Below are 14,980 nucleotides of genomic sequence, written 5' to 3'. Positions count from 1 at the left end.
ACACACTCACACTGAGAGCTGTATACCGCACACACTCACACTGAGAGCTGTATACCGCACACACTCACACTGAGAGCTGTATACCGCACACACTCACACTGAGAGCTGTATACCGCACACACACTCACACTGAGAGCTGTATACCACACACACTCACACTGAGAGCTGTATACCACACACACTCACACTGAGAGCTGTATACCGCACACACTCACACTGAGAGCTGTATACCGCTCACACTCAGAGCTGTATACCGCACACACTCACACTGAGAGCTGTATACCGCACACACTCACACTGAGAGCTGTATACCGCACACACTCACACTGAGAGCTGTATACCGCACACACACTCACACTGAGAGCTGTATACCGCACACACACTCACACTGAGAGCTGTATACCGCACACACACTCACACTGAGAGCTGTATACCGCACACACTCACACTGAGAGCTGTATACCGCACACACTCACACTGAGAGCTGTATACCGCACACACACTCACACTCAGCTGTATACCGCACACACTCACACTCAGAGCTGTATACCGCACACACTCACACTGAGAGCTGTATACCGCACACACACTCACACTGAGAGCTGTATACCGCACACACACTCACACTGAGAGCTGTATACCGCACACACACTCACACTGAGCTGTATACCGCACACACTCACACTGAGCTGTATACCGCACACACTCACACTGAGAGCTGTATACCGCACACACTCACACTGAGAGCTGTATACCGCTCACACTCAGAGCTGTATACCGCACACACTCACACTGAGAGCTGTATACCGCACACACTCACACTGAGAGCTGTATACCGCACACACTCACACTGAGAGCTGTATACCGCACACACTCACACTCAGAGCTGTATACCGCACACACTCACACTCAGAGCTGTATACCGCACACACTCACACTGAGAGCTGTATACCGCACACACTCACACTGAGAGCTGTATACCGCACACACACTCACACTGAGAGCTGTATACCACACACACTCACACTGAGAGCTGTATACCACACACACACTCACACTGAGAGCTGTATACCGCACACACACTCACACTGAGAGCTGTATACCGCACACACACTCACACTGAGAGCTGTATACCGCACACACACTCACACTGAGAGCTGTATACCGCACACACTCACACTGAGAGCTGTATACCGCACACACTCACACTGAGAGCTGTATACCGCACACACTCACACTGAGAGCTGTATACCGCACACACACTCACACTGAGAGCTGTATACCACACACACTCACACTGAGAGCTGTATACCGCACACACACTCACACTGAGAGCTGTATACCGCACACACACTCACACTGAGAGCTGTATACCGCACACACACTCACACTGAGAGCTGTATACCGCACACACACTCACACTGAGAGCTGTATACCGCACACACTCACACTGAGAGCTGTATACCGCACACACTCACACTGAGAGCTGTATACCGCACACACTCACACTGAGAGCTGTATACCGCACACACTCACACTCAGAGCTGTATACCGCTCACACTCAGAGCTGTATACCGCACACACTCACACTCAGAGCTGTATACCGCACACACTCACACTCAGAGGTAGAAGAAGTTTATTATGATAAATTCATCAGTGACATCAGAAGCTAATCCAGTTGGTAATTGTGTGGTAATGATTTTCCATCAGGGAGAAGTCGAGCTGCAGGGTGTTGCCCACGCTCGTTAGTCGGAGCTGTTAAATGATCGTTTGTATAACTTTACGTCATGGTCCAGGTGTAGCTGGGGAGCAGGAAAAGATGAAGGAACCTGGAGAGCGAGATTAATGTAGCTGATCTGGTTCCCTCCAGGATTTGAGCTCTTAGTCAGAGGCTGTGAGGCCTAAAGATAGAACCTCCGTTAACCCTGAAGCAAACTACAGCAGTACAGCAGCAGCTCAACTGTCCAAGACACAGGCATGCAGCTGCGCTCAGGAACGCTCCGAGAGAAATCCTGCTGAGGGTCCGCTGTGCTCTTCTCCCCCTCACCACAGGAGGGACCCGTCCTTCATGCTGAACTCCAGGAAGAAAGAAGTCAGCGGAGAGGAGAACAGCTCCGAAACGGAGAACAACAACAAACCCAGAGCCACTCGCCACATCTTCCTCATCAGGCACTCGCAGTACAACCTGAACGGGAACGGAGACCGAGAGAGAATCCTGACGCCTTTAGGTACGAGCAGGACACATCAGCACGGACAGCGACGTGCTTCCGCTCACTGGCCACTTTATTGGAAACACCCACCTTGTGCTTCCACTAAAGGGCCAGTTTATCAGGAACACCCACCTTGTGCTTCCACTAAAGGGCCAGTTTATCAGAAACACCCACCTTGTGCTTCCACTTACTGGCCACTTTATTAGAAACACCTACCTAATAGCTCCACTATGTAGGTGTACAGTTACACACTGTAGTCCATCTGTTGTTCATCAGCCCTCTACTCCATCCATCATTGGTCAGTTTCTGACCACAGGACCGCTGTTGTCCAGATATTATTTGGGTGGTGGTCCACTCTCAGCACAGCAGTCACACTGGTCCTGGTACTGTATCAGACACAGCAGTGTCACTGCTGGGATAAGAGTGCACCATACACTCAAATATCCAGACAGGAGTGGCTCTGTGGTCAGGAACTGACCATTGATGAAGGACTAGAGGACAGAGAACATAAACTTGAGCATCTACAGATGATCTGCAGTCTCTAACTGAACACCAGTGAGGTGGAGCTTCAGGAGGACACTCTGATGACCTGATCGGTGCATCTGTGCTGCAGGCCGTGAGCAGGCGGAGCTGGTGGGTCAGCGGCTGGCGTCTCTGGGGCTGAAATATGATGTGATGGTCCACTCATCTATGGCCAGAGCCATCGAGACTGCGACGATCATCAGCAAGCATCTGCCAGGTGAGGTCGGAGAGTTGGAAGAAAATTGGAATAATTTGTAAAAGTTAGCTGCGATTAGTTTTCCGACCAGTTCGCTGCTTCCTCAGGTTTTAAGTGTTGTGAAAATGCGCTCTAATGTGTGTAGCTGTGGTTTGGTTTCTTGGAAATGGTGTGTTTCAGGAGTGGAGCTGGTGAGCTGTGATTTGCTGAGAGAAGGTGCCCCCATAGAGCCCATCCCACCTGTGACTCATTGGAAACCGGAGGCTGTGGTCAGTGCTCCTGCTCACCTGCGTCACACCTGTTAGATATGCTCAGTGTGCTTCCTCAGGTCATTCCACGTCAGATCACCTCAGTGTTTCTCGACCCACCTCAGATCTCTGACCCGCCGCAGAGGTCACGAAGATGTCGTCTCTGAGCCTTTTGTCTGTGTTGATGTCCAGCATCCAAACGTCAGATGTGGCTGACATCAGTTCGTAGCTTCTTTAATAGGGGCTCCAGGATCGATGGTGGGCGTGTAGAGTCTGGGTGATCTGAGCCTGAATCACATGCGTTTAGATTTAAGACGGTTTTAAAAAGCTTAAGCTCTGCGTCTAATTTCACCCCAGTCAGCGTACAGTCTGCGCGGTGTCTTGGCTACAATAGCAATGGGCTACCATCACTTTAACAACCACCTGGGATAGCATAGCAACCGCCTGGGATAGCATAGCAACAGCCTAGCAACACCTTAGTATAGCAGCAGCCTAGCAACACCTCAACAACCACTTGGAATAGCATAGCAACGGCCTAGGAACACTTTAGCAACCACCTGGGATAGCATAGCAACAGCCTAGCAACACCATAGCAACCGCCTAGGATAACATAGCAACGGTGTGGCAAAGCCTTAGCAACCATTTGGAATAGCATAGCAACAGCCTGGCAACGCCCTAGCACCTATCTGGAATAGCATAGCAACGGCTTGGCAACACCTTTGTAACCATTTAACAGCCATGAAGCAACTCTAACAAGCTGTAATACCACAGGAACCACCTGTAATTATTCTATAAATAAGAGTGAGAGCAGCTCAGCGCCACCTAGAGCACCACAGTAGTAACTGCTCCAGCTATACCAGACTGAGAAACAGAGTCATGTGTATTTGGTCCACAGAAGCTCAGACTGAGGAGGTGTTTGATCATCAGCGCTGAGGTGGATCGTAGACCGCAGGTGTCGTGCTGTGTGTGCTATATGAGCTGTGTGTGTGTGTTTGTGTGTGTTTGTGCGCTTTAGCAGTACCACGAGGACGGCGCGCGCATTGAGGCTGCGTTCCGGCGCTACATCCACCGAGCCGACCCCAAGCAGAAGGAGGACAGCTACGAGATCATCGTCTGTCACGCTAACGTCATCCGTTATTTTGTCTGCAGGTGTGTGTGTGTGTGTGTGTGTGTGTGTGTGTGTGTGTGTTCATGCAGTCACTGTGTGTCGTACAGACCGCAAAGCTGGGGAATCACTGAATTAATTTCAATTCGCTCATTATTTTACCAGCCTTTGCTGTGTGATTGAATTATATTTTAAATATTTATATATTAAATATAAATATTAAAATGTAGTTGCTTACACTGCGTCTAATCTGAGGTGGCACATTTTGAAACATTTCAAAATTTCAACTGAAATGACCTCAAATGTTTAAAATATCTGATATATCAATGTGATATTTGAAAAACATTTTAAATATTCATTTTTTTAATGTTTAAAATGTAGCTGCCTAAAATATTTCTGTCTGGAATATTTAATAAATGGTATGTACACATTAATATATACCTGATGAATAGACCATAACAAGTGGTGCAAAATGATGCCGAAACCTGGAGGCATGAACTCGTATGCAATTTTATATATAAATGTGTAAATAAATATTTATTTATTTATTTTAAACAATTTAAAAATGTATTTGATACATAAATAAATTGCATTTTAAAATGCTTTTTGTCAGAAATATTAAATGCACTTTTCCAGCTTTTTAAATATGTTCCACACAAAATAACCAAATGGAATTTCATGGAATTTCCTGAAATGTTTGTGTCTGTCTGTCTGTCTGTCTGTCTGTCTGTCTCACAGAGCTCTGCAGTTCCCCCCGGAGGGCTGGCTGCGGATGGGCCTGAATAACGGCAGCATCACGTGGCTGACGATCCGTCCGAGCGGCCGAGTGGCTCTGCGAGCGCTGGGAGACTCCGGATTCATGCCTCCGGACAAACTCACCCGCAGCTGACACTCCACACCGTCCAGTTTAAAGCGATAGTTCAGAAAAATCAGCTTTACACAGCTCTTCCCCGTTACTGAGCCCGAATGAAGCCGATCAGACGCGTTTGGCGTCCGAGGTTTAGAGGCCGATGTAGTTAACCGTTAACGTAAACCCACCAATCAGCGTCTGCGTTTAGAGGTGTTTTTATACCAGGCTTCCACCTTTAAACTGAAACGGTTTTAAAATGTTAAAATAACTAGTAAACGTAAACAAATGTGCTCAGATATCACACAGGTTGTTTTGGCTAAGCGCCTTTTACAGTGATGCGTGCGGCTTTATCAACAAGCTGATTGGCTCTTTTTATATAGGAGGGTGGGGCTTTTCTCTTATACAGAGCCCAACTTAAGCAACTGTCCCATGCGTTTTCCAACCAGTCAACCGTCTCCTCCTCCTTTATAATGTCTCCGACATTAGCTTCGTAGCTAATCTTAACTTCGCCAAACGTTTCCTGATCGACTGCATTTTGGGTGAGTGGGAAAGTGTGTACATAGGATCATTTGACGAACTGTCGCTTCAGCGACACGGGGGAGCGGCAGGCAACTCGGAAATTTCCGCAAAGTTTGAGTCATTTCAAAATTAAGACGTACGTGTAGAACTACTTTAACGGAGACGTTTGGAATGTAAGTCTCGTCCTGCATGGCCGACCAGACGATACCTGATGTTGCTAGTTTTGTGTAAAATTTCCGTCAGATTTCTAAATCAGCTGGAATATCGCCGCAGCCTGCCGCTCCCTCAGCTCCTCCTTAAGTGTCTTGAGAGTAAACTTGCTGTATGTATTATTTTTGTAGGTGTTGTATTTAAGCTCCTTTGGTGACGTTAGTACTCCAGGGCCAGCTTTCAGCACGAGGTGATCCTGAGCTTCGCCAGTGCCGGCCCTGCGCCAAGCTTCGTCATCTGAGCCCATCATGGGAAGAACCAGCATGCGTCGTCTTTGTTTATTCAGCTTTAAAGCCCCAGTCAGGATCCACCGAAACAGAGCTTCAGCCGCTCCAGAGCTTCCCGTAGCAAGGGATAGTTTGGCGAAATCAAATGTAAACAGCTTCAAAGGTGCAGTGTGGAAGATTTCTAGGCATATATTAGCAGAAATAAAGTAAACAAATCCATGTTTTCATTGGTGGATAATCACCTGTAACTATAAACTGTTGTGTTTCATTGGCGTAGCGTAAGCCCTTCATATCCACATAGGGAGCAAGTCGTCTTACGACAGAAGCTGCCAAGTTGCGCTGTTTTATGGCTGATGCCCGATATCAGTGTCTGAAATGAAGTAAAACCTTCCACCTGCCCTGGAAAAAGATGTTAATGGTTACAGCTGCCACGCATGTGCAGCAAAGGCTTGTCAGTGTTGTCTAAAGCGGTGTCCGAAACTGAAGGCAGCTGTCTCAAGGCCTTGTCTCAGAAGTCAGTGCCTTAGAAAGCAGCATTGTAATGGACGCACCTGCAACCAAGAAGGCAGTGATGCATTACGCTGCTGCCAAGATACGACACCGCACTGCTAGCTGTTCTTTCCTGTCTTTAAGAAGGTTAGGATACGTCTGTGCTGCCTTCAAAAAGCGACCAAACTGAGGAACCTCAGGCAGCGTTTTACATAAATATTCAATTCAGACGTGAGTGGCTGCCTCACTGCCTCAGAATGTTTCAGACACAGCCAATATCAGGCTGCAGCTGTAAAACAGTGGCGGTAATGACTTACTCTTTGGCTCATGCGTCGTCCAGATTTCCAGTTTAAATCGAGTGGTCCCAGCCCTGAACGGACAAACCAAACACTGCCTCTAGAGAGCGCCTTTCACATATTTACGTTGAAGAGGTGGCTTGGATTTGGTGGCGCTGTAGCTCCGGTAGGAAGATGTAGAAAGAAGAATCATCAGTGGTTGCTGTTGGTGCTAACAACCATTTCGTGTTGTGAAGTTTGAGAACCTGAATTTTGACAAATGGAGGACGAAACTAATTATTTAGCACAGAGGGCCGGCGAAGTCAAATCCTCGTGGTCAAAGAAGCAAAAACCTGACGGCTGCCATGGGTTCTGCTGCACGCTTGGAAAGGGGGGGGTGATGAAGCAAAGGATCCAGCTGATTGCAATCTGCAACATCACCACTAGATGCCACTAAATCTTTCACACTGTACCTTCAACCCAAGTGTAGCTAATCGGTCAAGACGTTTGGTGTCTTGGCTTGTTTAGTTGTGGCGCTGGAGCTACAAGGCTGATGTAGCTTACAAGTAATTGAAGCCGTAATTATGTACAGAAATGGACGAACGCATGCAGCGTATTTATCTCGTAGTGTGTTATCTCGTACAGTGTTAATCCACATAAGCAAGTGTTTGCATGATGCCAGTTGATTTTCACATCACTTGTGGGCTAGAATAGCGTTGGAGCTCCAGCGCTAAAGCTAAAGAGGAAAAGAATTTCACACACTTGTCAATTTCTGCACAAGTCAATTGTAAAGTGATTCAGAGGGTTTGGTGCGAGATGCTTCAGGTGTCTTTACAGTGGTGGTGATGGGAACCAGGGGAACAAGTCACCATGACTACAACTCCGATATAGACATTTTATTTACCATCCAGAACCACCAGAGAACCATACATGAGTCTTCTGGGCTTATATGGAATGTTGATGGAAAAATAGTGGAAAGTCTCACGGCTCCCTCCACCATGAATGGACTTTAGGGCCAAAATCTTCTCATCATCAGCGTCTCAGTCATCAGGCAGTGAATTCAGAACCAGTTCATGTAGGAACTTTCCGTGAGGAGCTTTTAGAGGGGGACGTCTGGTTCCCATCACCACCACTGTGAACAGTTCTGACTCTAATGTTATCTAGAACGGAGCGTTTCACACCAAATCGCTCTGAATGACAGACCACCAACAGTGACTTTAATGTATAGATTACCTCCGTTGTGGTGATTCCTGACTGGGGTCTTGAGGAAACGAGGTGTTTTTCAGGGTGTTTTAACACAAACCCCTCCAGAGGCCTTGATGTGGAGTGGAGTCTGTCTGAAGTGCTGTTTACTCAAACGTTTGTGGAGGTTTTCAGAAGAAACTTCACAGCCTACAACCAAATTTCCAGCACCGGCGACGGCGAAGTGTTCGTATACGTGTTTGTGGTCGTTTGTAATAAATCGGGCTGTTCAGGGAGGAAGACATGGCAGTACGTGTTCAAATGATCAGCGCCATTTAATCAGTAACGTCTGTGCAGTTTGATTACTTTGATTATGACAATATGATTAAAACCAATAAATCTCCATGTTCAGTGTTTTCATTTCATTCAATTCATACAGACCTACATTCATTCATTCAACCTAATCTGTAGAACTCGGTTTCTGTCACGATACCTACATTTAGAGTCGGTTATTCGGTCGGCCTGGCGAGAAACCGTAAAACGGGCTCGGTTTATGTCACGATACCCACGTTTAGAGTCGGTTATTCGCTCAGCCTGGCGAGAAACCGCAGAACCGACTCGGTTTATGTCGCGATACCCACGTTTAGAGTCGGTTATTCACTCAGCCTGGCGAGAAACCGCTGAACGGGCTCGGTTTATGTCGCGATACCCACGTTTAGAGTCGGTTATTCGCTCGGCCTGGCGAGAAACCGCAGAACCGACTCGGTTTATGTCGCGATACCCACGTTTAGAGTCGGTTATTCGCTCGGCCTGGCGAGAAACCGCAGAACCGACTCGGTTTATGTCGCGATACCCACGTTTAGAGTCGGTTATTCGGTCGGCCTGGCGAGAAAACGCAGAACGGACTCGGTTTATGTCGCGATACCCACGTTTAGAGTCGGTTATTCGCTCAGCCTGGCGAGAAACCGCAGAACCGACTCGGTTTATGTCGCGATACCCACGTTTAGAGTCGGTTATTCACTCAGCCTGGCGAGAAACCGCAGAACCGACTCGGTTTCTGTCACGATACCTACGTTTAGAGTCGGTTATTCGCTCGGCCTGGCGAGAAAACGCAGAACCGACTCGGTTTATGTCGCGATACCCACGTTTAGAGTCGGTTATTCGCTCAGCCTGGCGAGAAACCGCAGAACCGACTCGGTTTATGTCACGATACCCACGTTTAGAGTCGGTTATTCGGTCGGCCTGGCGAGAAACCGCAGAACGGGCTCGGTTTATGTCACGATACCCACGTTTAGAGTCGGTTATTCGCTCGGCCTGGCGAGAAACCGCTGAACGGGCTCGGTTTATGTCACGATACCTACGTTTAGAGTCGGTTATTCGCTCGGCCTGGCGAGAAACCGCTGAACGGGCTCGGTTTATATCACGATACCCACGTTTAGAGTCGGTTATTCGCTCAGCCTAGCAAGAAACCGCAGAACCGACTCGGTTTATGTCACAATACCTGCGTTTAGAGTCGGTTATTCGCTCGGCCTGGCGAGAAACCGCAGAACCGACTCGGTTTATGTCACGATACCCACGTTTAGACTCAGTTATTCGGTCGGCCTGGCGAGAAACCGCAGAACGGACTCGGTTTATGTCACGATACCCACGTTTAGAGTCGGTTATTCGCTCAGCCTGGCGAGAAACCGTAAAACGGGCTCGGTTTATGTCGCGATACCCACGTTTAGAGTCGGTTATTCGGTCGGCCTGGCGAGAAAACGCAGAACGGACTCGGTTTCTGTCACGATACCCACGTTTAGAGTCGGTTATTCGCTCGGCCTGGCGAGAAACCGTAAAACGGGCTCGGTTTATGTCACGATACCTACGTTTAGACTCGGTTATTCGCTCGGCCTGGCGAGAAACCGTAAAACGGGCTCGGTTTATGTCACGATACCTACGTTTAGACTCGGTTATTCGCTCAGCCTGGCGAGAAACCGCTGAACCGACTCGGTTTATGTCACGATACCCACGTTTAGAGTCGGTTATTCGCTCGGCCTGGCGAGAAACCGCTGAACGGGCTCGGTTTATGTCACGATACCTACGTTTAGACTCGGTTATTCGCTCAGCCTGGCGAGAAACCGCTGAACCGACTCGGTTTATGTCACGATACCCACGTTTAGAGTCGATTATTCGCTCGGCCTGGCGAGAAACCGTAAAACGGGCTCGGTTTATGTCACGATACCTACGTTTAGACTCGGTTATTCGCTCAGCCTGGCGAGAAACCGCTGAACCGACTCGGTTTATGTCACGATACCCACGTTTAGAGTCGGTTATTCGCTCGGCCTGGCGAGAAACCGCTGAACGGGCTCGGTTTATGTCGCGATACCCACGTTTAGAGTCGGTTATTCGCTCAGCCTGGCGAGAAACCGCAGAACCGACTCGGTTTATGTCGCGATACCCACGTTTAGAGTCGGTTATTCACTCAGCCTGGCGAGAAACCGCTGAACGGGCTCGGTTTATGTCGCGATACCCACGTTTAGAGTCGGTTATTCGCTCGGCCTGGCGAGAAACCGCAGAACCGACTCGGTTTATGTCGCGATACCCACGTTTAGAGTCGGTTATTCGCTCGGCCTGGCGAGAAACCGCAGAACCGACTCGGTTTATGTCGCGATACCCACGTTTAGAGTCGGTTATTCGGTCGGCCTGGCGAGAAAACGCAGAACGGACTCGGTTTATGTCGCGATACCCACGTTTAGAGTCGGTTATTCGCTCAGCCTGGCGAGAAACCGCAGAACCGACTCGGTTTCTGTCACGATACCTACGTTTAGAGTCGGTTATTCACTCAGCCTGGCGAGAAACCGCAGAACCGACTCGGTTTATGTCGCGATACCCACGTTTAGAGTCGGTTATTCACTCAGCCTGGCGAGAAACCGCAGAACCGACTCGGTTTCTGTCACGATACCTACGTTTAGAGTCGGTTATTCGCTCGGCCTGGCGAGAAAACGCAGAACGGACTCGGTTTATGTCGCGATACCCACGTTTAGAGTCGGTTATTCGCTCAGCCTGGCGAGAAACCGCAGAACCGACTCGGTTTATGTCGCGATACCCACGTTTAGAGTCGGTTATTCACTCAGCCTGGCGAGAAACCGCAGAACCGACTCGGTTTATGTCACGATACCCACGTTTAGAGTCGGTTATTCGGTCGGCCTGGCGAGAAACCGCAGAACGGGCTCGGTTTATGTCACGATACCCACGTTTAGAGTCGGTTATTCGCTCGGCCTGGCGAGAAACCGCTGAACGGGCTCGGTTTATATCACGATACCTACGTTTAGAGTCGGTTATTCGCTCGGCCTGGCGAGAAACCGCTGAACGGGCTCGGTTTATATCACGATACCCACGTTTAGAGTCGGTTATTCGCTCAGCCTAGCAAGAAACCGCAGAACCGACTCGGTTTATGTCACAATACCTGCGTTTAGAGTCGGTTATTCGCTCGGCCTGGCGAGAAACCGCAGAACCGACTCGGTTTATGTCACGATACCCACGTTTAGACTCAGTTATTCGGTCGGCCTGGCGAGAAACCGCAGAACGGACTCGGTTTATGTCACGATACCCACGTTTAGAGTCGGTTATTCGCTCAGCCTGGCGAGAAACCGTAAAACGGGCTCGGTTTATGTCGCGATACCCACGTTTAGAGTCGGTTATTCGGTCGGCCTGGCGAGAAAACGCAGAACGGACTCGGTTTATGTCACGATACCCACGTTTAGAGTCGGTTATTCGCTCGGCCTGGCGAGAAACCGTAAAACGGGCTCGGTTTATGTCACGATACCTACGTTTAGAGTCGGTTATTCGCTCAGCCTGGCGAGAAACCGCAGAACCGACTCGGTTTATGTCGCGATACCCACGTTTAGAGTCGGTTATTCGGTCGGCCTGGCGAGAAAACGCAGAACGGACTCGGTTTATGTCGCGATACCCACGTTTAGAGTCGGTTATTCGCTCAGCCTGGCGAGAAACCGCAGAACCGACTCGGTTTATGTCGCGATACCCACGTTTAGAGTCGGTTATTCACTCAGCCTGGCGAGAAACCGCAGAACCGACTCGGTTTCTGTCACGATACCTACGTTTAGAGTCGGTTATTCGCTCGGCCTGGCGAGAAAACGCAGAACGGACTCGGTTTATGTCGCGATACCCACGTTTAGAGTCGGTTATTCGCTCAGCCTGGCGAGAAACCGCAGAACCGACTCGGTTTATGTCGCGATACCCACGTTTAGAGTCGGTTATTCACTCAGCCTGGCGAGAAACCGCAGAACCGACTCGGTTTATGTCGCGATACCCACGTTTAGAGTCGGTTATTCGGTCGGCCTGGCGAGAAACCGCAGAACGGGCTCGGTTTATGTCACGATACCCACGTTTAGAGTCGGTTATTCGCTCGGCCTGGCGAGAAACCGCTGAACGGGCTCGGTTTATGTCACGATACCTACGTTTAGAGTCGGTTATTCGCTCGGCCTGGCGAGAAACCGCTGAACGGGCTCGGTTTATATCACGATACCCACGTTTAGAGTCGGTTATTCGCTCAGCCTAGCAAGAAACCGCAGAACCGACTCGGTTTATGTCACAATACCTGCGTTTAGAGTCGGTTATTCGCTCAGCCTGGCGAGAAACCGCTGAACCGACTCGGTTTATGTCACGATACCCACGTTTAGAGTCGGTTATTCGCTCAGCCTGGCGAGAAACCGCTGAACGGGCTCGGTTTATGTCACGATACCCACGTTTAGACTCAGTTATTCGGTCGGCCTGGCGAGAAACCGCAGAACGGACTCGGTTTATGTCACGATACCCACGTTTAGAGTCGGTTATTCGCTCAGCCTGGCGAGAAACCGTAAAACGGGCTCGGTTTATGTCGCGATACCCACGTTTAGAGTCGGTTATTCGGTCGGCCTGGCGAGAAAACGCAGAACAGACTCGGTTTATGTCGCGATACCCACGTTTAGAGTCGGTTATTCGCTCGGCCTGGCGAGAAACCGTAAAACGGGCTCGGTTTATGTCGCGATACCCACGTTTAGAGTCGGTTATTCGGTCGGCCTGGCGAGAAAACGCAGAACGGACTCGGTTTATGTCGCGATACCCACGTTTAGACTCAGTTATTCGCTCGGCCTGGCGAGAAACCGTAAAACGGGCTCGGTTTATGTCACGATACCCACGTTTAGACTCGGTTATTCGCTCAGCCTGGCGAGAAACCGCAGAACCGACTCGGTTTATGTCGCGATACCTACGTTTAGAGTCGGTTATTCACTCAGCCTGGCGAGAAACCGCAGAACCGACTCGGTTTATGTCGCGATACCTACGTTTAGAGTCGGTTATTCACTCAGCCTGGCGAGAAACCGCAGAACCGACTCGGTTTATGTCACGATACCCACGTTTAGAGTCGGTTATTCGCTCAGCCTGGCGAGAAACCGTAAAAAAGGCTCGGTTTATGTCACGATACCCACGTTTAGAGTCGGTTATTCGCTCAGCCTGGCGAGAAACCGCAGAACGGGCTCGCTTTATGTCACGATACCCACGTTTAGAGTCGGTTATTCGCTCGGCCTGGCGAGAAACCGCTGAACGGGCTCGGTTTATATCACGATACCCACGTTTAGAGTCGGTTATTCGCTCAGCCTGGCGAGAAACCGCTGAACGGGCTCGGTTTATATCACGATACCCACGTTTAGAGTCGGTTATTCGCTCAGCCTGGCAAGAAACCGCAGAACGGACTCGGTTTATGTCACGATACCTACGTTTAGAGTCGGTTATTCGCTCGGCCTGGCGAGAAACCGCTGAACGGGCTCGGTTTATATCACGATACCCACGTTTAGAGTCGGTTATTCGCTCAGCCTGGCAAGAAACCGCAGAACCGACTCGGTTTATGTCACAATACCTGCGTTTAGAGTCGGTTATTCGCTCGGCCTGGCGAGAAACCGCTGAACCGACTCGGTTTATGTCACGATACCCACGTTTAGAGTCGGTTATTCGCTCAGCCTGGCGAGAAACCGCTGAACGGGCTCGGTTTATGTCACGATACCCACGTTTAGACTCAGTTATTCGGTCGGCCTGGCGAGAAACCGCAGAACGGACTCGGTTTATGTCACGATACCTACGTTTAGAGTCGGTTATTCGCTCAGCCTGGCGAGAAACCGTAAAACGGGCTCGGTTTATGTCGCGATACCCACGTTTAGAGTCGGTTATTCGGTCGGCCTGGCGAGAAAACGCAGAACAGACTCGGTTTATGTCGCGATACCCACGTTTAGACTCAGTTACTCGCTCGGCCTGGTGAGAAACCGTAAAACGGACTCGGTTTATGTCACGATACCCACGTTTAGAGTCGGTTATTCGCTCGGCCTGGCGAGAAACCGCTGAACGGGCTCGGTTTATGTCACGATACCTACGTTTAGAGTCGGTTATTCGCTCGGCCTGGCGAGAAACCGCTGAACGGGCTCGGTTTATATCACGATACCCACGTTTAGAGTCGGTTATTCGCTCAGCCTAGCAAGAAACCGCAGAACCGACTCGGTTTATGTCACAATACCTGCGTTTAGAGTCGGTTATTCGCTCGGCCTGGCGAGAAACCGCTGAACCGACTCGGTTTATGTCACGATACCCACGTTTAGAGTCGGTTATTCGCTCAGCCTGGCGAGAAACCGCTGAACGGGCTCGGTTTATGTCACGATACCCACGTTTAGAGTCGGTTATTCGGTCGGCCTGGCGAGAAACCGCAGAACGGACTCGGTTTATGTCACGATACCTACGTTTAGAGTCGGTTATTCGCTCAGCCTGGCGAGAAACCGTAAAACGGGCTCGGTTTATGTCACGATACCCACGTTTAGAGTCGGTTATTCGGTCGGCCTGGCGAGAAAACGCAGAACAGACTCGGTTTATGTCGCGATACCCACGTTTAGAGTCGGTTATTCGCTCGGCCTGGCGAGAAACCGTAA

At 49.7% G+C, this 14,980-nt stretch overlaps 1 protein-coding gene across 2 annotated transcripts in view; it reads left to right on the top strand.

The window, feature by feature from the left end:
- Positions 1-7,529, top strand: part of pgam5 (PGAM family member 5, serine/threonine protein phosphatase, mitochondrial) — a 10,391-nt gene extending 2,862 nt beyond the window's left edge. The window contains exons 2-6 of one of the 2 annotated variants that reach the window (XM_017725200.2): positions 2,053-2,228; positions 2,824-2,949; positions 3,109-3,197; positions 4,195-4,325; positions 5,020-7,529. In XM_017725200.2, the coding sequence (XP_017580689.1) occupies positions 2,053-2,228; positions 2,824-2,949; positions 3,109-3,197; positions 4,195-4,325; positions 5,020-5,170 (673 nt within the window). In that variant the 3' untranslated portion in view covers positions 5,171-7,529. Of the gene's footprint in view, positions 1-2,052; positions 2,229-2,823; positions 2,950-3,108; positions 3,198-4,191; positions 4,326-5,019 lie in introns of both variants that reach the window. The other variant, XM_017725199.2, reaches the window with a different exon arrangement.
- The last annotated feature ends 7,451 nt before the right edge of the window (positions 7,530-14,980 follow it).

The sequence above is a fragment of the Pygocentrus nattereri genome, chromosome 20 (assembly GCF_015220715.1).
Source record: "Pygocentrus nattereri isolate fPygNat1 chromosome 20, fPygNat1.pri, whole genome shotgun sequence".
Classification (NCBI taxonomy): domain Eukaryota; kingdom Metazoa; phylum Chordata; class Actinopteri; order Characiformes; family Serrasalmidae; genus Pygocentrus; species Pygocentrus nattereri.
The sequence above is the reverse complement of the archived record's forward strand: the minus strand, read 5'-3'. Positions and strand labels throughout refer to the sequence as shown.